The sequence below is a fragment of the Echinops telfairi genome, unplaced genomic scaffold, assembly GCF_000313985.2.
Source record: "Echinops telfairi isolate 266 unplaced genomic scaffold, ASM31398v2 ScPeMD7_7468;HRSCAF=8506_0, whole genome shotgun sequence".
NCBI lineage: Eukaryota > Metazoa > Chordata > Mammalia > Afrosoricida > Tenrecidae > Echinops > Echinops telfairi.
The window spans coordinates 69,033,091-69,059,930 of NW_022111369.1; the positions used below are offsets into that span (position 1 = coordinate 69,033,091).

At 37.4% G+C, this 26,840-nt stretch overlaps 1 protein-coding gene across 2 annotated transcripts in view; it reads left to right on the plus strand.

Moving 5' to 3' along the window:
- Positions 1-2,420: 2,420 nt before the first annotated feature.
- UBA6 (ubiquitin like modifier activating enzyme 6) overlaps positions 2,421-26,840 on the plus strand; it is a 77,027-nt gene continuing 52,607 nt past the window's right edge. Inside the window, exons 1-7 of one of the 2 annotated variants that reach the window (XM_045284088.1) lie at positions 2,421-2,508; positions 8,430-8,492; positions 15,418-15,512; positions 15,989-16,017; positions 20,445-20,539; positions 20,947-21,058; positions 22,737-22,817. In XM_045284088.1, the coding sequence (XP_045140023.1) occupies positions 2,438-2,508; positions 8,430-8,492; positions 15,418-15,512; positions 15,989-16,017; positions 20,445-20,539; positions 20,947-21,058; positions 22,737-22,817 (546 nt within the window). In that variant the 5' untranslated portion in view covers positions 2,421-2,437. Of the gene's footprint in view, positions 2,509-5,314; positions 6,827-8,429; positions 8,493-15,417; positions 15,513-15,988; positions 16,018-20,444; positions 20,540-20,946; positions 21,059-22,736; positions 22,818-26,840 lie in introns of those variants that run through there. The other variant, XM_045284089.1, reaches the window with a different exon arrangement.

Here is a 26,840-nt window from a genome sequence, read left to right on the forward strand (position 1 = left end):
GTTGCTCCAGGCTTTAAACCCTTATCAGCAGTAACAGGAGCTCTGAGTCAACTGATCTGTCTCCATTAGACTTTTCTTTCATTTCGTTGTTTCATTTCAAGTCTCACAAACAAAAAGAAAGAATGTTTGTACATTTTGTATCTTTTACCCAGAACACTAACACTCCCTTAAATTCATAAGAACTGAAACATAGGACCACCTCTAAACCAGAGAGGAATGGGATTGCCCTGAACACCTTAAGGATATAATTCATCTTAGAGCTCAGTTTCCCAAGATACTTAGCTAATTGATACTTAAAGGTGAGAAGAGCAGCAGTAGATTGGTTTTGCTTGTGTTTTCTCTTTTTCTTGAAAGAACAGACTAGAACTATCTTTTAGGTGGAAATCAATATCAGCCATAATCACCAATTAATTCCTCTAAATAATTGTGAAACTAAATACACAACAAATTAAAATATACAATTTAAAACATAGACTGTAAACACAAAACAGATTTTTAACAGTCTTCATGATATATAAGTGACATATCATACAATTCAATAGTTCATTATTTAAAAGCTTTTCAATCATCAACATAATACATTTTAGAACATTTGTTCTTTCTAGAAAAATATAGGCCATGATATGAATAAATATATGTATAACCTTGTTCATCACAGCAGTATTCACAACATCCTAAATTCCCATCGGTGGAAGGCTTGATAAGTAAACTGGTACTTCTAACTCTTCAAAACAGCACATAACATATTCAACCTAAAGGATATTATGCTGTATGAAATAAATTAATTGTAATCATGGAGGCATTGGACTGTTGACCAAAAGATCCATGATTCACACCCATGAGCTGCTTCTCGGGAGAAAGATGAGGCTGTGTGCTTCTGTAAAGATTTACAAAGCCCAGAAAACTCTGTATAGGTTCACTATATGTTAGCATTAACTCGATGGCAGTGCATTTTTGTTTTTAGTCATAGAAGAACAAATACTGTATAAGACCACTATTTTTGAAAGTCAAGAAAGGGTTTTCACACTAACAGACACTAATTGAAGGGATGTTTATCAGAGGTGGGAGGTGAAGAGAGTAAATCACTAGCCAGGAGTAGACATCATATATGTATATATACTATGTATATACACATATGTATGTATATCTCTAAACTTCCTAAACATTTAAATTTTAGAAAACCTACCAAACTCATTGACATCTGGTCAGTTCTGTCTCAAAATGATCCTACAGAACTGGGTAGGAACCCTGTAGGTTTCAGAGACTGTAATTCTTGACAGGAGTAGAAAACCCCACCTTTCTCACAGAGTGGCTGGTGGTTTCAAACTACTGGCCTCATAGATAGCAACCGAATTCATAACCACTATGCTACCAGGACTCCTAAAATATACATATATATTCCCAAATAAAAAGATACTGATGTTTTTATCCCACAGACATTTCTTCCGATAAAATGTTATTTAAAATGGAAAACAAATTCTAATACTGGGTCCAAAACAAGTTTAAACAGGAAATCAGTAGAGATAATTATGTTAGGCCTTGGCTTAGACATGTGTTCTGGAACTTCATCTGACCTTGACCAAGTCATCCATAAAATGAGAGGGGCCAACTAGATACCCTAATCCTAAAAATCACGAGTCTATGATTATCTGTGAACTTTCGTACTAGATTCAGCTCTTTAAAGGGGAGATTGCTAACCAAAAGATCGATGTTTCAAAAGCCACCAGCTCCCCAGCAGGAGAAAGATGTCGCAGTGGGCCTCGGAAACCATATGGGGCAACTCTACTCTATCCTACAGAGTCGTTATGTGTCCTAATCACTGACTGCACTGGGTTGGGTTGGGATTGAGATTACGGCAGAAATCTTTTATGTCTACTTCTGTTACTAGACATCAGTCTGCACCTAGTGTTCAGCACAGTACCGGAAGTGTAGGTGCCCCCAAATCATTTATTAAAGGTATAATTTTAAAAACTGAATCCTGGGCTGGAAATTTCTATTCGTAATCCTGGGGTGAAATTTCTATTAGTAATCTTAGTTTTTCATTTACAAAATTACGAGGTTTCTTCATCTTGCTATAAAATAATAATTTTGCTACCCAATCCCATCATTTCGCTAACGGGTCACCATTATCCTGCACGCTCGGCCGTTGGGCCACACGTGACGTGAAACGTCATTACTTCCCTTCCATATATGTCTGTGGGACGCAGGGAACGACGGCGAGTTTACTCACCTGCTACAAAGCCCGCCCCATGGCCACACCCAAACCGGAAACGAGGATGCCACCGGGATTGACGGGAAAGCGCGGTCAGTTCGGCGCTCCTCGGTGCCGCCCCCTCCGGTGACGTCAGCGCCTGCCCCTTGACCCCTGCGCTCCCGCCCCTTATTCTGCTTTCTCAGTAGCCGGCGGCGGCGGTGGCGGCTTGAGCCTAAACTGGCGATGGAGGAGTCGGAGTTCGTGGCCGCGCGTGAAAGGGAAGCGGCGTCCTGCTCGTCCTGGGGCGCCGGCAGGTGAGAGGACGGTTAGGGCCGCGAGGAAACGGTGGTTGCCGGCAGGACCTGAGCTTCGGCTCTCCGCGTCTCCCCTCGGGCGGACTGGGGGAAGCGCGAGAGGCCGAGGGGCCGAGACGAGCGGGCCCCAGGAGGCGCCGAGGGCTCGCGGGGTGGGTGTGACGGCGCGGGCTCCGGGCACAGGACGCTCTTGATTTCTCTCAGAAGAAAGCCCATTTCCCGCCCCTTTCGGCGCTTTCTCAGTTCCGTTCGGGGTCTGACGACATCTTTTCTCCCGGCCCGCGGACAGGGGGGCTCGCGCCTGGACGACGCCCGTCCGGACGCCCGTCGTGGTGTGAACTTGACAACTCCGGCGCCAAGCCCCTCGCCCCGCTGCCCGCCCTCCCCCGGGAAAGCGTTACCCGAGGGCAGTTAGTGATGGTTCCGGAGCGGTCTGGACGGCCTGAGGCCTCTTGATCGTAGTTTGTTTTGTTTTCAGAAAGTTGGAAAAATAATCCACAACTTACCCATTCTTGTTTCCTAATTGTTCATGCGCTTAACCTCCCTACCAAAGAGGGCGGGATGTGCGTCTTGGGACGACGCTGTTTCTTGGCGAGTAATTTACTTCCCAACCACGGCCAGGGTAAGGTCCCTACCTAGATCTTGGTTCCTCGCTCTACGTCCACGGCTGCGCAGGTGGCCCAGTGCCTTGGTGGCGTCGGGCGGCTCACCGAAAGGTCAGCAGTTCGAACCCTCCAGCCGCTCCACTTCATGGCAGAAAAATGAGGTGGTGCTTCTGTAAAGACTTGCAGCCTCGGAAACCTGAAGGGAAGGCGCCCTGCTGCCTGTAAGTTGGAATCGACTAAAAGGCATTTGGGGTTTTTCAGTCAACTTCGCAATGATTTCTGGTGGCGTAATGCGTTATCCCGAAGGTCAATATTGTGAACCGTATAGTTGCTCTTCAGAGAAAGATGAAGGTGTCTACTATTATAAATATTTACAGTCTCGGGAAACGTGGGCAGCAGTTCTCTTGTCTCCTGTTTGTGCTCTATGAGTCGGAATCTGCTCCTTCAATGGGGTTAATTTGGGGGGGTTTAATTGTACTATATTTTCATTTAACTCATAATTAGTAAAACTGTTAGTTATCCTCTTCCCGGTGCTAGAAGATTTTTGCCATTTTAGAAAAGTGTGTTCTGAAAGCTCTGATACTTAAATTTCATTTTCTTTAGCTTTAAGTCCAAAATAAAGGGAGAGAGTTTCAGTTTCTAGCAAAATAATTTTTAGTCATACCAGTGGGTTTCATTGCTTTTTATTTCTTTCTGTCTCATTAGTGTAGTGGACCAACTTACTCTAAAATGGAAGTTAACCACAGATAAAAAGGCTAGAGTTTACAACACACCACAAATGGATCCCATCAGATTACAAAATGGAGGACAACTACACACTGTACTGTGAATCATGGCCTAACCTCAGGCTCAAAACCCACTGCCCTCAAGGCGATTCCAATTAATAAATCCCTATAAGACACGATAGAACTGCCCTGTGAGTTTTCCAGACTGCAAGTCTTCACTCAAGTAAAAAGCTACGTCTTTTGCACATGAGGAGAGCCGCTGTAGTTCCGAATTGCTGACCATGCAGTTAGCCCAACGCGTAGCCACTGCACCATCAGGGCTCTTTGAGGGACACAATTTGATCCATGACAGTGTCTACTATCTGGTTGACTTTTTTTACAACTAATTAGCAGCTGATAACATCTGATGATATCAGCTATTGTTTGGTAAGATAAATGATGACAGTGTTATGACACGTGTTTACAAGTTTTTTGGCCTATTTTTGTGTGCCAAGCTTTAGAACAGTGGATTCTCAAACTGATTTGTGTTCCAGACACGTTGTTTTAAGAGTATTGTATGTAACAGTTTTACAAAGCCTAAAATGGATTACACATTGGCCAAAATGATAATCTGGGTTCTCAAAGTGGTGGATCAGGTCCAAACACCCCTGACTGGATCCCTCTGGCAGTGATTCATTTCTGTTTCCTACAGGTATATATAGTTTATATACTGCGCTCTGAAAAAGTTTAGGTACACTGCTATAGATGAACTATCGCTAATGTAAGTCATATGCTGTTGAGTTGATCCAACTTGTAGCACCTTACAGGGTAGTAAGCCAGCTTTGTTTCTTGGGCTAAAATCTGTATGGGAAGAGATCCCCAGGTCTTTTCTTCCCCAGAGAAGCTGAGGGCTTTAGACTGAACCATTTGGTTAGCAGTCAAATGCTTAATCATTACACGATACCTTAGGGTCTTCCCTGTCCCCTTCCCCTTACATCTAAAATTATTTTTTTTAATTATTTGAAATAAGTATTTCTTTAATGCTTCCTTTATGCCTACTGTGAGAGGTAGTAGGCAGCATAGCCCAGTTAAGAGCTGGACTGACTGGGTCACAGATTCTGCCCTGTTACCTTTGGCAAGTTATTTAAGTTAAAGGCTCACCGTGACCTCAGTTTATTCCTTTTCTATTCAGTGAAGAGTAATAGTTTTTAGTATCTAACTCATTAGGTGGTTGAGAGGTTTAACTGAGAATACTTAGAACACTCAATGTGTGGCAGAATGTTAGCTATTTTTATTATTAAATACCAGGCATTATTTTAGGTATTTGGAATACAGTATTGAGATTTTAATGGGGCATGCATTCTATGGAAAGAACCAGAGAATAGACAAGTAGGCACATTTATAAATAATAATATTTCAGACATAAAATATAGCAGTTAGGAATGGCATAAGAGTCATTGATGGAGTGATCAGGACTGCCTCTAACAAGGTAATACTTTTAAGGATGTTTAAATGATAGGAGTTAGCTATGCATTAATGTGAAGGAAGAACATTTTAGGCAGAAGGAACGGCAAATATAAAACCTAAAATCAAAGCAAACTTTCTGAAGCACAGCAAGTAGTGTGACTGAAAATAGTTAACAAGTGGGTGAGAATAGTGAGCATTGATTGGATTTGGAGAGGTAAAGAGACAAAACCTATAGCCCTTTTAAGGATGATAAAGTATTTGAATTTTATTCTATGATGAAAAGAAACCTACTGGAGTAGTTCTAAAGAAGGCAGTGGCTGCATTTTAAAATGAAATTTTTAAAGACCCAGGCTGTTCTGGGGAGAAAAAAACCTGGAGAAAGGCAATAGAAATAGGGAGACTAGTTAGGCTTGCAAAGTAGTTGAGGTGAAATGTAATGGTTTGGCCTAAGATTTTGTGGGTTTAAGTAGTGAAAAGAGATCATATTTCTTGTTGAGCTGCTACAGACTTCTGTAGATTTTAGAAGTTAGGCCCTTGTCTTATGTGACATCATTTTTTTTCTCACTGTTAGTTTTCTTTTTACCCTTTTGATGACATCTTTTCATACACATAAAAGTGTCTTTTAATAGGTTTCTGTGTTTACTTTGTTATATTTGATAATGTGTCTGTCTTGCAGTATGTCCTGGTTCTTCAGAATGAAATCCAATTTTGCCAGCACCATTTTTGAAGAGACTGTCCATCCCATTTGTGGTAGGCCTAGTTGACTAGTGAAAGAAAACCAAGAACATGCATATATGTGGGAGAAAGGTTTTTATCAAGAAGTAGTTATAAGGAAAACATTCCAGGCCTGATCAGGTTCGATACTAGTCCATAAACTCCTCTTCAGACTCACGCAATCACAAGCAATGATACAAAATGCAGGATCGAATGGCAGTGGCTGCATCTCCAGGGGTCTGACAGGTCTACAGCAGATCTCTTCAACAGGAAGGTGAAGGTAGAGGGTGGGTAGGGGGCCTGACCTCCAGCAAGTTTGGTTGCACCTACAATTGAGGTCATCAAGCTGCGACCTGATTGATAGACTAAAGTAAACCCCTACACTTTACTTATAAAACTACCACACCACTTAATGTTTTTTTAATTTCATGTCAAAGATCATTTCTAGGTTCGCTATTCTGTTCCATTGGTCTGTGTATCTGTCATTGTACCAGTAAGTGGCTCTGTAGTAAGTCAGGAAGTGATGGGCTTCCTACTTTGTTCTTTTTAAGAAGTATTTTGCTTATCCTGAGCCTCTTTTCTCTCTTTATGAAGTTTTTTCATCTTAAAAGAACAAAGTTGGTCTCTGGATCGGAATTGGATTATATTTATCAATTGCTTTGGGTAGTGGGTAGTATTGACATTGTCACAATTTTAAACTTTCATCAGCCACTCCTTGGGAGAATGGTAGGGCTTTCTGTTCACATTGAATTACAGCCTCAGAAACTCACAGGAGCTCTTGTACCCTGCACCTGGAGGGTTGCCATTGACTTCATGACAGTGAGATCTGTGAGTATGGAATATCTTCCATTGTGTAGGTTTTTAGTTTCCTGTAGTAGTGTTCACAGGTTTTCTTTGTGCAAGTCTTTTGTTTCTTTGGTTGTTTACCCGAGTATTTCTTTTTTGTGTGATTATTGTATTGTAAATGGTTTTATTTTCTTAATTTCTTTTTTAGAACTCTTTAGTATACAGGAATCTAACTGATTTTTTATGTTAACGTGTTTGTATACGTCTTTGCAGCCAAATATCTCAGTTGCCAACATTTTTTGGGGGGGGGTCAAAATTTTGGAATTTTGTACATATAATATTATAACTGCAATTAGCGAGAGCTTTTCTTTGCCAATCTGAATTTCTGTCTGCTTTCTAATGTCTAATAGCTCTGACTAAGACTTCCAGCACAATGTTGAATAAAAGTTGAGATAAGGGTCATCCTTGTCTGGTTCCTTTATGAAGCGTGAATGCTTTCAGTTTCAGATTTGAGATAGCTCTTGAAGGTAGAACCAACATACTCACAGATGGAGAAAGTGAGGGAATGAGCTAAGAAAGAGGATACCTAGATTTTTGACCTGAGCAATTAAGTAGATAGTCATATAAGAAACAAATTGTGAGAATACTGAGAAAGAATAGGTTAAGGAGCAGGAGTTGAGCTCTATTTTGGGCTTATTATATTTGTACTAGAGGCCTTGGTGGTACAATGGTTAAGCACTCAGCTGTTAATAGAACAGTGGTTAGAATCCACCAGCAGCTCAGAGGGAGAGGTCAGACAATTTGCTCCCTCTTTTTACAGCTCTCAGCCTAGAAAATCTAGAGGTAGTGCTATTCTGTCTTACAAGGTCGCTGAGTTGGGATCACTCACAGCACACAATAATTAACCATGTATGTGATGCCAATCAGACATCAGAATATAGATACTGTTTTGGCAAGTGTTTAAAATCCAGCTGTGAAGAGAACAAATAAAAAATTCAGTGTATGGATGGCATCAAATTTCATGAGGCTGAGTGACTATATAGGGAGATCATGTTGATAGACAGCAGAAGAACAATACATCCAAGCTCAGAAAGTACTTCCAACAAAACTGCCAAAACTTAAATTTCATCAGAATGTATATAGTAATGGTAAAATAATACCTGAAAATATTTCCCCCTGAATTCTCACCTTTCATGTGAGGGTTTGATTCCTGGCCAAACACACCTCATTTGTGCCTACCACTGCTCTGGAGAGTTTTATGAGTGAAGCATGCAGATTCAGATAGACTAAGAAAAAGGTCTGACAATCTAATTCTGAAAATCAGCCAATGAAAATCCTATGGTTTACAGGGATCAGGCAATGTTCTGTTTTCCTAGAGGTCACCAGAGTCAGGGGCAGACTCCTCAATGGCAGCTAACAGCAATAAAAACTGGAGTTTTACAATACATGTAGGACAGAGCAAGCAATTCATCCATGGATGTACTTTCAGTATTTTTCAAAAAGTAAAATGAAGTGATAATAAAATGTTACTCTTACAAAACTTGGTAGTTAGTTACCCTGATGACATACAGTAGAATGTAGCAATATAGAGTATGAATGTTTAATAACCATACTTTCTCTTATAATTTTGTTTGTCTATTTTCAGAACAAATACAAATTTGCCCATCATGTCGACAGACTCTTTGGAGATTGATGATGCATTATATAGGTAAGAGCCTTGTAAAAGCAGAAAGTTTTTCTTAATTCATTGCTTTCAAGTTATCTTTTACAAGATACTATCAGGCTTAGAGCAAATTTTGTGAATATATCATAAGTGTGTCTTTTCAAATTAAAATGAAAATTTTTGCTTTTTAAAAAGACTATAGTCTGAAAGCTCTGATAATACCTAAATAACATTTTCTTTAGTTTTAGTTGATGACTAAAAATGATTATAATAGTATTCAGGAATACAGTTGCTTCATGTACTCTTACTGGCAGTATAGTATATTTGTAATATCTCTAGATAGTGGGAAAGTATAACATGATTAAAATGATGAATAAATTTAAGTGACTTATGGAATACAAATTACAAATTTAAGGAAAAATTAAAATCTCATTGGTACTGTGCCTAAGAATTCTAATAATTAGAGTTGTTTGTATGGAAGATAGTCCCCATTTAAAAGTTACTAGTTTTCTTTGCTCTATAATTATTAAAAATAGCTGGGTTTTGTAGGTATAATTTGGAAGAATATTCTTAATCTGTATTCTCTCCCCCCCTTTTTTATTTTTCCTGTGCAATCCAGAATTAATTATGAGCACTTTAGAGACAGCTGATAGAGTCTACCAGGTTTATTTAATCCAAATTCCAATTATGGTATATATTTAGAAAAATAGATGAAATACTAACAGTTTTACTTAGTAAATATTGTTTTGTCACATGGTGTCCTGATTATGAAATGAACTCTTAGTTGGTATTTACTATTAAAGCCCTTTTGGGCATATTCTTCATGGAATGACAAATGGTATTTCCCTAAGAGAGCAAGACATTGGCTACTTTTATTCACTATTTAGTTATAATCCTTGTGGGAAAAAATGTATAGCTTCAGCTCTATAATACTGATTAGTGAACATAATTTTTGTTTGCAAGTTAGATTAAATTTTCCATTTAATATGCTTTATATGGCTGCAGTTTTCTTGATTGGAAGTTTCAGAAAATAGCAAGTCAGCTGTTATTAAATACAGGCATGCACATTTGTAAATATATATAAGGAGAGGGGAATAGATCTATGTACTTATTTCTACATGTTAAGAATTAAGGTTGCTGATGGACATTGGGCCTCGACTCAAGTACTCCCTCAACACAAAAACACTTTGTTCTAATAATCCAGCATTTTATGATGCTCACCTTCCCGACATGATTGCTGAAGACAAAATGGGTGCAGAAGTAAATGTGGTGAAGAAAGCTGAAGGCTTGAAGATAAACAAGCGGCCATCTGGCTGAGAAGCAATAAAGCCCACATAGAAGAAGCACACTAGCCTGTATGATCATGAGGTATAGATGGGATCAGGTATCAGGCATCTAAGACCCAGAACAAAATCATACCCAATGTGAATTTGGGGGAGGGGTGTTAGAGTGGAGACTCCAGTGCCCATCTGTAGACAATTGGACATCCCCTCACAGAAGGGTCACAAGGAAGAGATGAACCAGTCAGGATGCAGTATAGCGCCTATGAAACACACACCTTTCCTCTAATTCTTTAATCCTTCCCACCACTATCATGACCTCAATTCTGCCTTCAGATTACACCAGCATACACACACTGCTACAGATAGGAGCCCACAACACACAGAATCCAGGATAGATAAACCCCTCAGGGCCAAAAATGAGAGTAGAGACACCAAGAGGATAAGGGGTGGGGTGCAGGGGTAGCGAGAAAAAGGGGGAATTGGTCACAAAGATCAACATACAACCCCCTCCCAGGGGGACAAACAACAGAAAAGTTAAGTGGAGGACGATGTAAGATATGAAAATAATAATCTATAGCTTATCAAGGGTTCATGGGGGAGGTGGGGGGGAAATGAGCTGATATCAAGGGCTCAAGTAGAAAGAAAAAGCTTTGAAAATTATGCTGGCAGCATATGTACAAGTGTGCTTGACAATGGATGAGTGTATGGATTGTGACAAGAGATGTAAGAGCCCTCAGTAAAAGTATTTAATAAAAAAATTAATTAAAAAGTATGAAGCTCAGGGAAAAAAAGAAATAAGCTATTTTCTTACCTACAGGAGCATGTCCTTTGGTGTAGTCGGCTGCTCTTTAAGTGCTTGACTGGTTGCAGGCATACTCTAAACCAGTGGTTCTCAACCTGTGGGTCACGTCCCCTTTGGGGGCAAAGGACCCTTTCACAGGGTTCACCCGTTTCATAACAGTAGCAACAAAAATACTTTTATGGTTGGAGGGGTCACCACAACATGAGGAACTGTTTTAAAGAGTCGCAGCATTAAGCTTGAGAACCATTGTTCTAAGTGGTTTACTAAATAAACTTGCAGTGTAGTGGTTTATTTAACATAACTTCTGGCCATAGTCATTATTGCTCCCAAACTACTTTTTCCTAATGGGCAGGCCTGGGTAAGAAAGTAGGGGACCACAGAGCTAGAGCTGGATGCCTTCAGGCTTAGGTGTATGGTATTTATTGGCGCCTCTCGAAGAGCTTTGTAACATTACACAAGCTGAAGCCAGTGGATCCTGTTGTTGAGAGGCCCAAGGCCAGAGAGACCTGCCTGGGGGCACTGCTAAAAAGAGTCTGTCTTGTTTAAAAAACTATATTCTGAACTTTTGTAGCCTGTTAACTTCCTTAATAAACCCCATAATTGTGATTATTGTGTGAGTTCTGTGTAGTCATTTCAATGCGTTATCAAACCCAGCTACACTAGAGTGCTTTGGACAACTGGAATCAGAATGGTAAGGTGGGACATACAATGACCTCAGTCGTATAGAAATCAGCTTTGGAAAGTTGATGCTTTTCATAGTGGTTTCTTGAGGAATGACCCCCTTATAATGTTCCTCTTATATGATAAATTTTACAGTACTTATTTAAATTGTAATATTTGCTAAGAATTTATCATAGAATAAGAATCAATAGAAGAAAAATAATGAAGGATAAAGGCAGCAATTTTTGTAAATAGTAGTCTTGTATGCTAAAATAATTGTCCGTTATCTTCAAGGCAGTCTAACTCATAGTGACCCCATAGGGTTTTATAACTGACCTTTTGAAAGTGGATCACAGTCCTGCCTATTAGTTAAGTTATATATTTTCTTAGAAATGCAAAGAAGCATGTATGTATTATAGAAACTAAATTAAATATTCACAAAAAAGCCTATTTCTATTCTTGGATTTAATTTTTTTTATTATTGACACTCTACAGAGTAAGGGTTTTGTGTATGTAATTTGAAGTAAATAAGTACTGCTTAGTGTGTACTTGTATTAGATTCAGGGTATTCACAGTGGTAGGGCACAAGGTATTCACAGTTTATGGTAGGGACTGGGCATGAAACAAGGGACTGTATACTACCTAGCTTAGAGATGGGTTTAGGTAAAGAACTAGATCCCAGAATAAACTGCATTAGGTTAGAATAGGATGAAGATACTCTATCCTATTTTCTTTCGTATAGCCTTAGACCTGGCCATTTTGTCTCTTATTACAAGTCCAAGTACATTAATATCGCTTACAGGCTTATAGAATATGATCCAGCTTAACTTTTTCCTGTAATTACACTGGAAATATGAGACCAGTTTCACCTTATCAATTCATACTTTTTACACCTCAGCTCCTCTGAGTGTGCCCTTTTAATGCCTTAAAAACATTTTCTTATTCTTTAAGATTCACTCATGTCTATTCTGTGATACGTATTTAGTTACTTAAATTTTTTCTTAACATTTTATACTGGTTTCTCTTTGAAGAGTCAAATTTTCCCTTCATGGTATACTGTTGGTTCCTTACATGATTCTCATTAAATGATTACTGAGTAGAACTAGATGGTAAGTTCAAATTGACTTATGTTCTACAACTCAAAATTGGATATAGAGAAGCAAAAGCAGATAAATTACTGGTTCAATAGCTGAGCAAGAACCAAAGCTACAAGAATGAAAGGGTAGGGTAGAAAAGATGTGCAAGTATCAGGGGATACTGATAATAAAAAGGTATTTAAATATTTCATTCTGAAACAAAAAACAACCTATCAGGCATTCTCTGCTAGATTGTCAAAAGAGGTATCTCAGATTTACATCTGGAGAATATTGACCACTAGAAGGATGGTGGGGCAGGAGGCAGGGGCAGGGTCTGTCTCTATGGAATGAAGGCATTTTAAACAAATGTGTTGTTTTAACACACCACCCCCAATGTGGGTATATTGATTTTAAATCACTAAATGTTAAATGTGACAGGTATCTTATATGTTAAAATTTATAAGGTCAATAAACATTTATTTCTTTCTGAATACTATAATTAAATTTCAGCTTACAGGTTTTTCCCAAACATAAGAAATTCTCTCTGAGTTTTTGTGAAATTAATAAATATATATTACAAACATTAAAAAAATGTAATTAAGTCTCAGCAATTAGGCTCTACTCTAAAACTGTAACCTTCATTAAGATTGCACCTCAGTACCTCAGTGCAAAGGGTGAAAAAATGCTCAAGTGGGCCATGCATGATAAATGTAGACAAGGTAAAAGTTAGCAAAGGTTCCACTTTTCTCGGATCCACAATCTATACTTATGAAAGCAGCAGTCAAGAAGTCGCTACCAGTTGCATTGAGCAAATCTGCAAAATGCCTCTTTAAAATGTAGAAGAGCAAAGACGTCACTTTGGGAACTAAAGTGTGCGCCATGGCTTTTTGTTAGTTTGGGGTTTTTTTTTTTCCAATTACTCCATATGTATATGAAAGCCAAACAATAAGGAAGATCAGAGAAGAATTAATGCATTAGAATTAGGTGTTGATAAACAATACTGAATATATCCTGGACTGCCAGAAAAAGCACACGAAATAGTGTTAAGTGCAGTCAGAATGCAGAAGTGTTTTTTGAATAAGTTATCATGAGGAACACTAGCCCCTGGAAAAAGAGTAAGACCTTTGAGATGGATTAACATTTTGCCTACAACAGTGGACTCCAACAAAAGAATTGGTACAGGACCAGGCAGTATTTCATCCTGTTGTACATAGGGTTGTTATTAGAACTGACAACAGCACTTCCTAGCAACACAAAATTAATTCCTTAATATCTACTAATTTTAACTACTAGCAAGCATTTAGTATTTTTTCACAATTAAAAAAATTTTTTAATGACATCCTAAACAATTACTGCCCACAAAGTAATTGTTCGGTGAGTTAAACTCACACCTACCCTATAGGTACGTTATGGATTTTTTTCTCTTTCTGAAGATGTGCCTGAGCCTGCCTGCTAACTTAAGAATTGAACTGAAGAAATGAATGAGTCCTACTTGAGGGCTCCAGCCTTGGTTTTCTAATGCTACTTTTACCAAAATTACCCTCCATTGAAGATAATTAATTAGGACCAATCATACAATAATAAAATGGCATGCTAGTGGTTTTTTTCGGCAGAAGAAAAAAACAGCCATCACAGAATCATTGTATGAAAGGGATAAATGTAAAAACAGAATTAGGCCAGGTCTGTGTTTATGGATGTAATATCATATCTTTATTCTAGTTTTTGTATGCATAAGTTCTATCTTTAAGAGTAGGAATATTCTAGAAAGTACAGAGGTTTTGTGAGCATTTTGTGAGTTAATGTCTAACCCTAAGACAGTATGTACTTAGTGTTAACATTACAAAGTAGGTATTGGCAAGATACTAGTAATAAAAGGAAAATATAGGTAAACTCACTGTTGGGGAAATTTTAGTACTCAAGGTAACAAGTGTAGAATTACAACATTTAGAATATTAAGTATGATTATTAAAATTAACCTTGTGTGTATGTAAAGACCTTAGTATTCAACATGGGGAGCATTTGTAAAATTGAAGAAATTCTCACAAGTCATTTAAAATAGAAATCACAAAAGATAACTAAGGTATTTTATGTGTAATTAAAAACCTAAAATATACTCCAAATTAACCCAATATCTTAAAAATCATAATTAGAATTAGAAAAGAATAACGAAAATGCTACAGCAAAACTTGGAATGCTGTTAAAGAGCAGTTAAAAATCAAGGTAATAAGAGTATATAACCCATGCCATACATGCTATAGTTGATTTTTAGTAAATGACAAATCCAGTTTTTTACTTTGAAACTCATTCATGTCATTAAGTCAATTTTGATGCATAGCAAAACAGAAGTGTTGAATACTAATTTGAGAAGGCAAGAGCTTATTATATTTTGTAATGCATAAGGAAAGAAATAGCTTGTCTATAAGTTTTATTCTGATTTGAACAAAAAAAAAAAACCTTTTTAGACTGTCATCATGAATATGAAAAGCAAACCAGAAATCAACAAGTATTAGAAACCAAAAGAGAATTCCCAGAGGAAATACCTTTAACCCAAAGATTCTAGAATTATTTTTTAACAAATTCATCTTTCAAATGATAATTAGGAAATTCCATTAGAATGTTCATTATCTATAAAGAGTATTTGACATTTCCTTTCTTGTCTATGGCCATTAAAATGTGTAGCTTCCATGAGCTTGTATATTTGGCAGCTTTTACATTTAAAGATAACATTCAAAACTATTCAGATCTATGTCATCTAAATTTGGAGAGAACCAAATTGTTGCTTCAGAATTTAACTTTATACTGAAAGTTTTAAAGTAGAGATAACCGGCTCAATTACCTATAGAGGAGGCCACTAAGGAATAAATGAGAGTCATGGAAGCTGTAGGAAACTTTAGAGCATTTACTATGCCCTCTGTAAACCGAGCAACTCTTACTCAACTCTCGGTGTCAATAAGCATATAGGGATGTAGGTATGTGTACTACAATACCAAATGTCAAATCTTCTAATATTTTAAATATTGTCATTTGGCAGTTAATTCAGAATTTTTAAAACTGTGCAAGTCCTCTAAAAATGAGTCTGAACAGGATCCAGTTTGGAGGCTATTAGTTTGCAAAAATTTTAATGAGAAATGTTTTTGTTTTACATATAGTCGACAGAGGTATGTTCTTGGAGACACAGCTATGCAGAAGATGGCCCAGTCCCATGTTTTCTTAAGTGGTATGGGTGGCCTTGGTGTGGAAATTGGTAAGCAGTATTTTTATATATTTTTAAGTATTTTTGAGGAGCATATTGCATAGAATTTAGCTTTTTCCCCTTTTATTTCTTTTAAAAGAAAATTAGATCCAGAAGTATAATCATATTCCATTTTTATTGTTTTAAAGCAAGACAGTTGCATTATACTGTTAAAGTTTTCTATCAGGAATCAGTAATGTTTATTGCTTCTCATGTGATGTTTATAATCCTGAATGATCAGTGCCAAATGCATTAATTCATTGTGGTAGCATACATAAGTAAATTCATAGAAACAGGTTTAGGTCTGGGCAAATACATTGTAATTTGTGATTGTGAATATTTTTGTTTACCTTTGTATTGCCTAACTTCTTACAAGGAACTTATATTTCTTGAATAGTAAAAAAATAAAGAATTGACCAAACTTTATAAAGACATTTCTAATATGCATTCTTAATAGTAAACTATTCATTTTTCTCTTTTTATTGTAGCAAAGAATATCGTTCTTGCAGGGATTAAGGTAAGGGAGAAAATATTCTTGGTAAGAAGAATCCATTTGATATGAACTTAAATTTTTTTTTCATTAATAGTGATAACATTATTTACACTTACACTTTACTGTTTCATTATTAAATATCAAAATTGTCTTAATGCTCTGCTTTTCTCTATCGAGATTTTTCATTTTGAAAAATCTCAATCTGTATAAGTAGATAAACATGTTTAACAAGTCCTCATGTACCAACTGATGACCAGATATATTTCAGTCTTCTTCCTGTGTTTTATCTCCCCTACTAAATTAATTGTGATGGAAATTCCAGATATCAAATTATATCATTCTATAGTATTTTGGTATGTATCTCTTAAATATACTGGTGCCTTTTAAAAACATAATCAAATACCATTTTCATACCTAGAAATATAACATCTCTATAACTTATTTAGCTATCTGTTGCTACAAAACTGGCTTAAGTTTTTGTGGGCTGGTAATCAGATGCAAATTATCAGGGTCTTCTACGCGAAGACCTTTCACAAAGCTATGGTCAAAAATGCTGCCCAAGCTTGTTTACATGTGATTTGCAGGATCCAATTCTTCATGGGACTGAGGATTACTTACTCACTCACTGGCTGTTGAACATTCATATGTTATCCTTGACCTGTGACTTCACCTTAGGTAGCTCACCAGAGCATCTTGCTTTTATCTGAATAAACTAGCAAAACAAATTGTAATCTGTAAATCTAATTTAAAAAGTAATATTGCTAAGGTCCATTTAGTAGAAGCAGATCACTAACATAAGCCTTCATTCAAAGAAGAAGAGCTTGATTATACCAGTGGTCCTCAAGTTTCCTAATGCCACGACAGTTCCTCATGTGGTGACACACTCCCCACCATAATATTATTTTCGTTGTTACTTCGTAATTATAATTTTACTACTGTTAAGAATCAGGCGACCCCTGTGAAAGGGTTATTCAACGCCCAGGTTGAGAACCATTGGATTATACAATGGCCTCAATATAAGGAAATGAAGTGGGTGAAGTATCTAAAAAGAGTTCATACTTTGCTAATTGACTTATGAATTGTTTGTTAAAACTTGATCTAGTAAGATTCTAACTAAAGTATATATATTAAACTTTCTTTCCTTTAAACTGTTTCCTTTCCCTGATTTTTTTTTGACATTTGTTAAATCAAGTATTTTGTCACATGTGCCTCTGCTCTTAATGTTTTTAGTAAACTAATACTGAGAATCAGATTGAATTTTTTGCCAGGATCATTTTACTGGTGACACGTTTTCCCATGAGACCATTATTTTACTGTGTTTTCCCCTCTTTTTTTGGTTACCATTATGAATTGGGCTGCTAACTGCAAGTTCAGCAGTTCAAATCCACCAGTTAAACCTCAGGAGAAAGAGGAGGCTTTCTACTCCCCACCAAGAGTTAAGTTGTTTTTTTTTAAAGTTACAGCCTCAGAAACTCACTGGTGCAGTCTACCCTATCCTGTAGGGTCACTAAGTCAGAATTTACTCGATAGCAGTGTTTGGTCAAGTTCATTTTGTATATGTGTGAAAGGCAGGATAATTATCAGTTTTCAAAATAGTTTCCAGTTATCCTCCAACAGTGACTACTGATGGTGTGTATGAGAGAGAGAGATGAATGCATTTGATACATTTATTATCTGTTATAATTGCTGTTCTCATTGATGCTTATATCATTTCTTATTTGGTTCCTGAGATCCTGTTCAAATTTTTGAGACTTTTTTACACAGCCCCACTAGTCTTTAATAGTCGCTACTGGTCTTTTTTTTTTTTTTTTTTGGCTCCTAATGAGTGAGCAATGAAATTTCTGAGTCTCCAGATTAGGTTTGTAAGGTGAAATTTCTGATTCACATTTGATTATTATGCTTGTTAGAAGTCTTTGGCTAGTACATAATTGCCTTTTGTATTTTATCCAGCGTGCATTCAGGATGAAGTTCTAGAAATGGTGTTGCACTGTCAAACTATATAACTATATAAAAGGTCATATATGTCCTTTTGCTATAGATTGCTAAGTTCCTTTCCATTGGTGGTGTATTCTCGCCTGTAATGCAGAAGTGTATGAATCCTCTCACCCTTCAAAAGTATATTGTCATTTTGATTGTTTGCCAGTGGAGACATAGGAGAAAAGACAATAGTTTTGTGTCTCTTACTATGAATGAAGTTGAACATGTTTACATATTTTCAAAGCTGTATGCATTTGTTTTAGATACATACATTATGTTCATTTATCTTTTGCCTTTCTAATAATGCTTGTGGCCTGTGTTATAAATTAAATTTTTCCCAGTATTTTTTTCTTTGAACACAATATATTTTAGAAGACTAAGTACTTAAATTTTCTTTATTAAAAAACAGAATAAAATTTGTTTATGCTCTGGGTTGCTAACCATATGGTCAGCAGTACAAAACCATGAGTTAATCCAAGGGAGAAAAATGCGACTTTTCTACTTTGGTAAAATGTTACAGTCTCAGAAACCTATAGGGGCAGTTCTCGTTTGTCCTGTAGGGTCACTGAGTCAGAACCAAGTTGATAACAGTGAACTTGGGGGTTTTGCGGTTTTTTAGATTGACTTTTATCTGTTTCTTTTTTAAGTTAAATTCTTTAAATCATTTTATTAGGGGTTCGTACAGCTCTAATCACAATCCATACATATATCCATTGTGTCAAGCACATTTGTACATATATTGCCATCATTTTCAAAATGTTTTCTTTCTATTTAAGCCCTTGGTATCAGCTCCTCATTTTTCCCCCTCCCTCCCCCGCTGTCCCTCATGAACCCTTGATAACTTATAAAATACTTTTTCCCCCCAAATTTTACACTGTCCATTGTCTCCCTTCACCCGCTTTTCTGTTGGCTGTCCCCCTGGGAGGGGGTTAAGTGTAGGTTATTTTGATCACTTCCCCCATTTTCCCCTTACAGCCCTGGTATAAGTACTCAATATTGGTCTTGAGGGGTTCATCTGTCCTGGATTCCCTGGGTTTCTCTGTCCATGTACATGCTCTAGTCTAGCTCGATTGGTAAGGTAGAATTGGGGTCATGATAGTGGAGAGGTAGGGAAGCATTAAAGAACTAGAGGAAAGTTGTATGTTTCATCAGTACTATACTGTACCCTGATTGGCTCATCTCTTCCTTCTTTAAATTTTTTCACTGTTTGAAGTAGTTTTCCTGTGATTCCTTTGGATTTTTCAGATGTATGTAGTCATATATTACCTGTATCCTTTCTAATTTAATCACTTTCTATTGAGTCCTGGTGGAGTAGTTGTTATGCTCTGGGCTGCTAACAACAAGGTCACTAGTTAGAAAACCTGCCATTCCATGGAAGAACGAAAAGGCTTTCTAAGCCAGTGAAAAAACTACAATTGATAAACGAGTGGCCATCTAGCTCAGAAGCAACAAAGCCCACGTAGAAGAAGCACACCAGCCTGTGTGATCAGGAGGTCTAGATGGGATCAGGTATCAGGCATCTAAGACCCAGAATAAAACCATATCCAAGGTGAAGGGGGCTGGGAAGGGGGTGCATGGAGTGGAGACCCGATGCCCATTTATAGACAGTTGGACATCGCCTCACAGTGGGGTCACAGGGAAGAGATGAGCCAGTCAGGATGCAGTATAGCACCAATGAAACACACAACTTTCCTCTAGCTCTGGTGCTTCCTCCTCCCCCCCCCCCCCTCCCACTAGTATCACCACAATTCTACCTTACAAATCGGATTAGACCAGAGCATGCACACTGCTACAGATAAGAGCCTGAAACAGGGAATCCAGCATAGATAAACCCCTTAGGGCCAACAAGGAGAGTAGAGTAGAGTAGAGATACCAGGAGCATTAGAGGAGAGGGTAGGGGAGAAAGGGTTGGGGGAAATAGGGGGAATTGATCACAAGGATCAACTTAGAACCTTCTCTCAGGGAGACGAATAACGGAAAAGTGGGTGAGGGGTGATGGAGAACGAAGTAAGATAAGGAAAAAATATAACTTATCGAGGGTTCATGAGGGCGGGGCGGGAGAAAAGGGGAGATGATGGCGGGCTCAAGTAGAAATAGAATGCTTTGAAAATGATGGCAGCATATGTGCAAATGTGCTTGGCTTTGGAGGAATGTATGGATTGTGATAAGAGATGTAAGAGCCCCCTATAAAAGTATTTTTAAAAAAAGAAATATTCCTATTTTAATAAAAAAATTATTTTTTTTTTAATTAAAATCTTCAAAACCCATAGGGGGCAGTTCTACTCTGCCCTGCCCAATCCTGCAGAATTGCTTTGAGTCAAAATTGACTCAATGCCAGTGAGTTTGGTTTTGATTAATGACTTCCTTTTGTCTAATTACAGAAGCTTATACCTTAGATAAACGATGATACTGAAGGTAGTGAACATCTGTGACTTATTCCTGACTTTTAACAGATGTTTTCTACTTTTTTGAAGGCACTCACAATTCATGATACAGAAAAATGCCAACCATGGGATTTAGGAACCAACTTCTTTCTCTGTGAAGATGATGTATTTAACAAGAGAAACAGGTGAAAATGAGCTATTTTGTTGTATTAAAAAGTTTTCTTTTTACTGTTATTTATAGAATATTTTCTGTATTCAGAACATATGTCACTCAATTGTTTAATTCATGGTTCATCTGAATTTACGTATGTATTAGCATATATGCACACACAGGTAGCGAGTTTATAGAACTAATAGACTACTTCTGTATTAGCAGAATCATTAGCAGCCTTATTATGGAAAATGATAGTATGTTATATCTCAAAATTGTAGCTATGTGTAAAAATAAGTTTATCTTGGCTTCTTCTGTAACTTGCTAAGTTTCCATCAAAATTTTGTGCCATGTCAGCTTCCTTCATCTGTCATTTAAGTCTGAAGGGTTGGTTATGTACAATGAAAAAATAATATAGATCATTTATTTTAATTTTTTTAGAGCTGAAGCTGTTCTTCATCGTATTGCAGAATTGAATCCATATGTTCATGTCACATCATCTTCTTTTCCTCTAAATGAAAACACGGATCTCTCTTTCTTGGATAGATACCAGGTTGGTACTCCATTTTATATTAAATGTTATCAACAGATTCCAAGATACACCATAAAGTGTTAATATACCACAATTAATTTAGCCTAATGTGTTGAAGGTCAGAATAAAAAACTTTATGAGATTTCCATTACAATATTTTTCAAATGTTCCATTTTAAGAAAAGGATGCAAGAACTGAAGTAATATTATCAGCCAGCTATAGTAACATATTACAATTCAAAGTTATATGCATAATATGCTGCCCAAAATTTGAAGATTTATTACACCACTCACATATGTATTCCTCATGCCTCTAGGCATCAGCCATAGTTCAACTTTTCTAGGCTAGAGTCTCAGTTTGACTTGAATTTCTAGGCTGTTGTGTTCTGATCCCCAAATCTCAAGTCCCTATTCATACTTGTTTTCCTATTGTTTTTATTATTTTACTCGTTGGCCAAAACCTTTCACATAATCAAGCCCAAAGGCAGAGAGCAAGAAAATATAGGTGATGTCATAAAGCTCATGGGGGAGAAAAATCTATGATCTCTCGATTCTATTTACCATGAACACGCTGTACTCTTTTGTATAGCCATAGCAAAGGATGATGTATAATATAATTAGATCCAGTGGTTTCAACTTCCACCAGGACCCCTGAAAACCTGAATTCTTACATAATGCTTGATCATTATGGTTACAGCACAACAAAATTTTTCACTTTGTAAGAATGGCACAGGAGCCACATCTTGTCTTTTTTGACTTCACAAGGGAGGGGGAAAATCAAACTCAACATTAGCCCAAGACTGAGTCCTGTGAGGCAGAGATCAGACATAGCTCCGTCCTTCTCTTCTGGCACCATCTTTCTCTACACAGAAACTCATAAATAATACATATACAGTTAATTAAGGAAATTAAGTTACAAATAAGGATCAGAAAATGCAACGATGAACTTGGGTTTTGTTTTTATGTGTGTTAGTATATGAAACCCAGGTTTGATGCACTATGGGGATAGCAAGTAGAATAAGGGTTTTGGGGGTGGGGTGGGGTGGGGTGGGGTGGGAAGGGAGAACAGTGTCAAGTACAGGAAGAAAAAGAATGGAAACCAATTATGGTAGCAATTGGACAATTCTGTTTGACATGAATGAACTGTGGAATGATATATATATATATTAACTCCCAATTAATAATTTTTAATGAATGTAATAACTATAGAAAAAGGGGAAAAAAGATGTGTTATACAATCATTACCACTATCAATTTTAGAACATTTTCTTATTTTATTAGTTCTCCATTTTCCCCAACCTCCTCACCATATCCTCAAGGAACCATTAACTGGTTAGTTACTGCCTCTGTAGAGTCACCTCTTTTATTAAATAATAAAATTAATGGCTTCACTAGTGATTTTATTGAAAGCAGAAGTTTATTGTACTATGCCATCTTTGATTTCCAGAAGTAAAAGTTAAGCTTATGTGTATTATTTTTTAAATACTACTACTTTAAAATTAGTATGTAAATAAACTGAGGTTTTTCTGTGTTATTTTTAATTTTGCTAGAAAAATATAATAGGATTGTATTTTTTTAAATAAGGATAGCAAGTATTTTGCTGTATTACCATACTTATGTACTATTGATCTACACTTTATACTACTACCTAAATAATTAAGGATTTTATAGCCTGTCATTGCTTATGTTATTTTCAACAGTGTGTGGTATTGACTGAGATCAAACTTTCCTTGCAAAAGAAGATTGATGACTTTTGTCGTTCTCAGTGTCCTCCAATTAAGGTAAAAGTATCATTTAGTAATGACATGAAGTTAAGCAAAGTAATATGGACAGTTTCACTGTCCAAATTGATAGTTCTTCAGTAGATTACATGAGCTCTTTCTACATCAGGACAATCAAAGACAGAAATTTGTTTTGTAGGAAAATTGTAACAACTAAGGGGAAATTAAAGCTAGGAATGGAAAGAACGTTAAACTGAATTGATCATTTAACCTTAGATGGCATAATGGTTGTGATAAGAGTTGTGTGAGCCCCCAATAAAATGATTTTAAAAAAAGATGGCATGGTGATTTTGAAGATGCTCATTAAAAAATATTCACTTAGTATCATGTAGCAGAGGTAGTTCTAGGCACTAAAGATGGTCTGTAACATAACCACATGAAAAGTTCCTCTAGTAATGAAAATAAATAAAAGCATCATATTTTCAAATACGTAGTTGTAAGTGATATGAAGGAAATAAAATGCTTCAAAATAGAGTATCATGTCTGGATGATGTTGGGTAAAGCCAACGCTAATTTTCTTAGATTGGAAGACCAAGGAAATCCTCTTTAAGGAGAAGACATTTTAATAGCTCCCTGAAAAAAGAGTCTGCCATGTAAAATTCTGGGTGAAATGTCAAAGCAGCGTAAACAACTTGTGTAAAAACATGCAAGTATAAAAATGAACTTGAGTAATGATCTACAAGTATAATGTAATTCCTATTAAAAAACCCAGCCCTCTTTTATTCTTTTTTTTAAAGGAAATGTAAAAGCTGATTTTCAGATTTATACAAAACTGCCAAATCTTGAGAGGAAAAAAGAACAGAATAGGAAAACTAACAGTTTGTCATTTCAAAATGTATTGCAAAGTTTCACTACTCTAAACAATATGGTACCGGTATAAGGATAGACATAGACCAGTGAAATAGATTGAAAATCTAGAAATCATAGTGTGCATTTTTCCAATTAATTTTCAGTAAGAGTGTCAAATCCATTCAATGGGGAAAAATAGTCTGTCAATCCAGATCCCATGGTTGACAAGACACACAGGCTTTGGGTGGAATGATGCTGCTTTACTCACAGACGAGAGAACAAGGTCAGCAACAATAATTTGTTTCAGCCATTGTCCAGTGAGTTACTACCTGTAACCAACTTAGGGTCGTTCAGTTGAGAGACCTCATCCACTTCCCACTGGGAACAGAAAATTATAATTGGATTGGCCAGATACTAGATGACATATATATATAAGGAGAACAGGGCAGGGGTCCCTGTTAGGAGGAAAAAGAAACTAGATCTGATGGAGGCTCAGTTCTTGGCCTTCATTATCATGAATTGTTCTAGGCTCAAGGCTCCTGCCTGATTAGGTGGTAAGTTAATGTCACAGGGACCATTATCTTTCATCTTCCCAACAGTCCCTCTCTCCTCAGTAGGACAGCAGATGGCAAAGAAAGTGGTCTCAAGTCCTGGCAATGCCATTATTCATTCCAGATGTTGAAATGCCTATCTATGACATGGTGGACACCTTTTGATATTTGTTAGGTCTCTACCATTTATTTATATCTTTAGGCAATATTCAGTAAGAATATCAATGAGATATTCAGTGATTATCCCCAGCAGGAAAATTGGACCTGCTGAAGGAGAACACAAGCAGCTAGCTACTCTGTAGTCACTGCTTCTCCCAAGACAAATGAATTTGTTAAAGACTGTTTCCAGTCTTGAAGAAGATTTGAACTGCAATTTTTATCTGCCCTCTTATGTTATTTATACTTGTCCTAATTAATTTATAAAGTCTTTTCTAATATGTCACATGCACCCCTAGTTTATGCTAGCATAATGTTCGGCATTGTGTAGTTCCTGAGGGCAGTTAACCACACAGTGGTAGGAAATGGAGAGGTGGCTATTTATATGTGTAAATGCTGACAGAGCCAGCAGTTTGTCTAGTTAACTGCTCTAGCAAAAACCTTTTGGGGCATCTGGATGAAAGGCTAATCTGTAATAAGTTAAATTTATATGGAGAAAGGATGAAATGTTATCAGTTGCCTTGGATGTGTACACATGCAGGTTGTACTATAAATCCCAAATAATCATGAGACTAAGGAGGACTTTAATATCCGATCTACTAAACTGTGTTGCACACACAAAGACACTCAACGCAGTGTTTGTAAATGAAAGTCATTCTAATTTATGTGATATTGACAGTAAGCCACAGGAACAAATTTTAAGTGAGCTTGTGCCCTCCATCTCAAATAGCTACCACCCACCACCATTAACATTACAGTAAAATAACCCATTTATGATCTAAAGGGGATCTGCTTGCCCTTCCCATATTACTCGTGTCCATTTGTGTATCACTGAGTGTGCATGCTGTGTATCAGGTGTTGGTACTTGTGTCTGCCAGCAGGTATATCACCATCTCTGGTTAGACATAGCATTACTGTTCGTTTTGTCTCTGCAGCTTTTCTTAGCTGGCTTTGCCTCCTGTGCTTAGTGGTCCAACTCTCTGTCAGCAGCCTTGAGATAATATTGGGCTTGTGTCAAGTTCATACTGGCATTTCAATTCTCGAGGCAAACCTGTTTTGCACACCTAAACCTCCGTAGTTAGGACAATCACTGTCTTGCCAAAGCGAAGTTTGGGTGGTTGATGTTAGCACAGACATGCTGATTGGGCCCCACACTGCTGCTTTTCACCACCACCAAGGGCCAATTGACATGACCCCATAATGTCTCTTCATGAACTGACCTCAACCACCCTTTACTGTAATAGGGTTTCTGAAACAGAATCTTTACAAAAGTAGACAGCTTTAACAAGTCAGGGATTTCCTAGAGCCAAGTGGAAATCATCCAATAATCTGGCAGCTTGTTGCCCAGCTAACCATTTTAGGAGAATTGCAAATCTCGGGTCTGAAAATTCAACGTAAGAGAAACCCATTCCATGTCACTCAGTCTCTAGCCTTCTCTCCTTTAACTTAAAGGGTTGGAGTCCTGGGTATATCCAGACATGTTGCTCTGGTTCCCAGGCAACAACTTCCACAGGAATCCATTGCTCGTGTCGCTTGAGCATGCCCTTTCAGCCCCACTTGTCTAATCCAGAGTCGTGATATTCTATACATTTTATGCAGCCTATAATATTACTCATGAAGCCCTGGTGGTGCTGTCAGGTAAAAAAAAGGAGGTAAGCACGCAATCATCAGCCACTCTGAGAAAGATAAGACTATCTGCTCTTGTAAAAATTTACAGCCTTGCAAATCTCATATAAGATTTCTGTAAGTCATAAGTGAGTCAATGGCAATGGGTTTTATTTTGGGGGTTTTGGATGATGTCACCCGTACCAAGGGGCCAAGGATCCAGATAACAGCCAGAGAGGCACTCTTTTGCTCCTCTTCTGCTTATGAGGTCTCAGGAAAGAGGAAAGAACCTGAAGGTAGCAGCATTTCCAAGTTTGAATTAAGAGATCCTATTGCTGGTACCACTAGATTGTTAAAAGTGCCATCAAGTAGGTTTGACTCATGATGATTGTGTTCAAGAGGGTTTCAAGGAATTCATGGACAAATGGAGTGGAGAGGTACTAGAATTCCATAAACATTGTGAAGCCCCTTTGTACAGCAGAACAACTGCCATCAGCCACTCTGTCAATCCAGCTTATGGAGAGTCTTCCTCTTTTTTCACCAACCTTTAATCTTACCAAGCATGATGTCCTGGAGTGACTTATAACCTACTTATAACATGTTCAGTGTGTGAATTGAAGTCTTGCCATCCTTGCCTTGAAGGAGCCCTCTGACTGCATGTCTTCTAACCAAATTCTTCTGAATGTGAGTGTTTTCAGTTCTGACTCATAATGCTCCTATGTACAACAGAACTAAACACTGCCCAGGCCTGTGTCATTGTTCCAGCCACTTTGTCAAACCATCCTTTCAAGTCTCATTTTTGCTGCCCCTTACTTTACCATGCGTGATGGGCTTTTCAAGGGACTAGTCTCTTGATACTATGTCCAAAGTAGTGAGAAAATGTCTTCTTGCTTCTAAAGAGCGTTGTAACCTTATTTCTTCC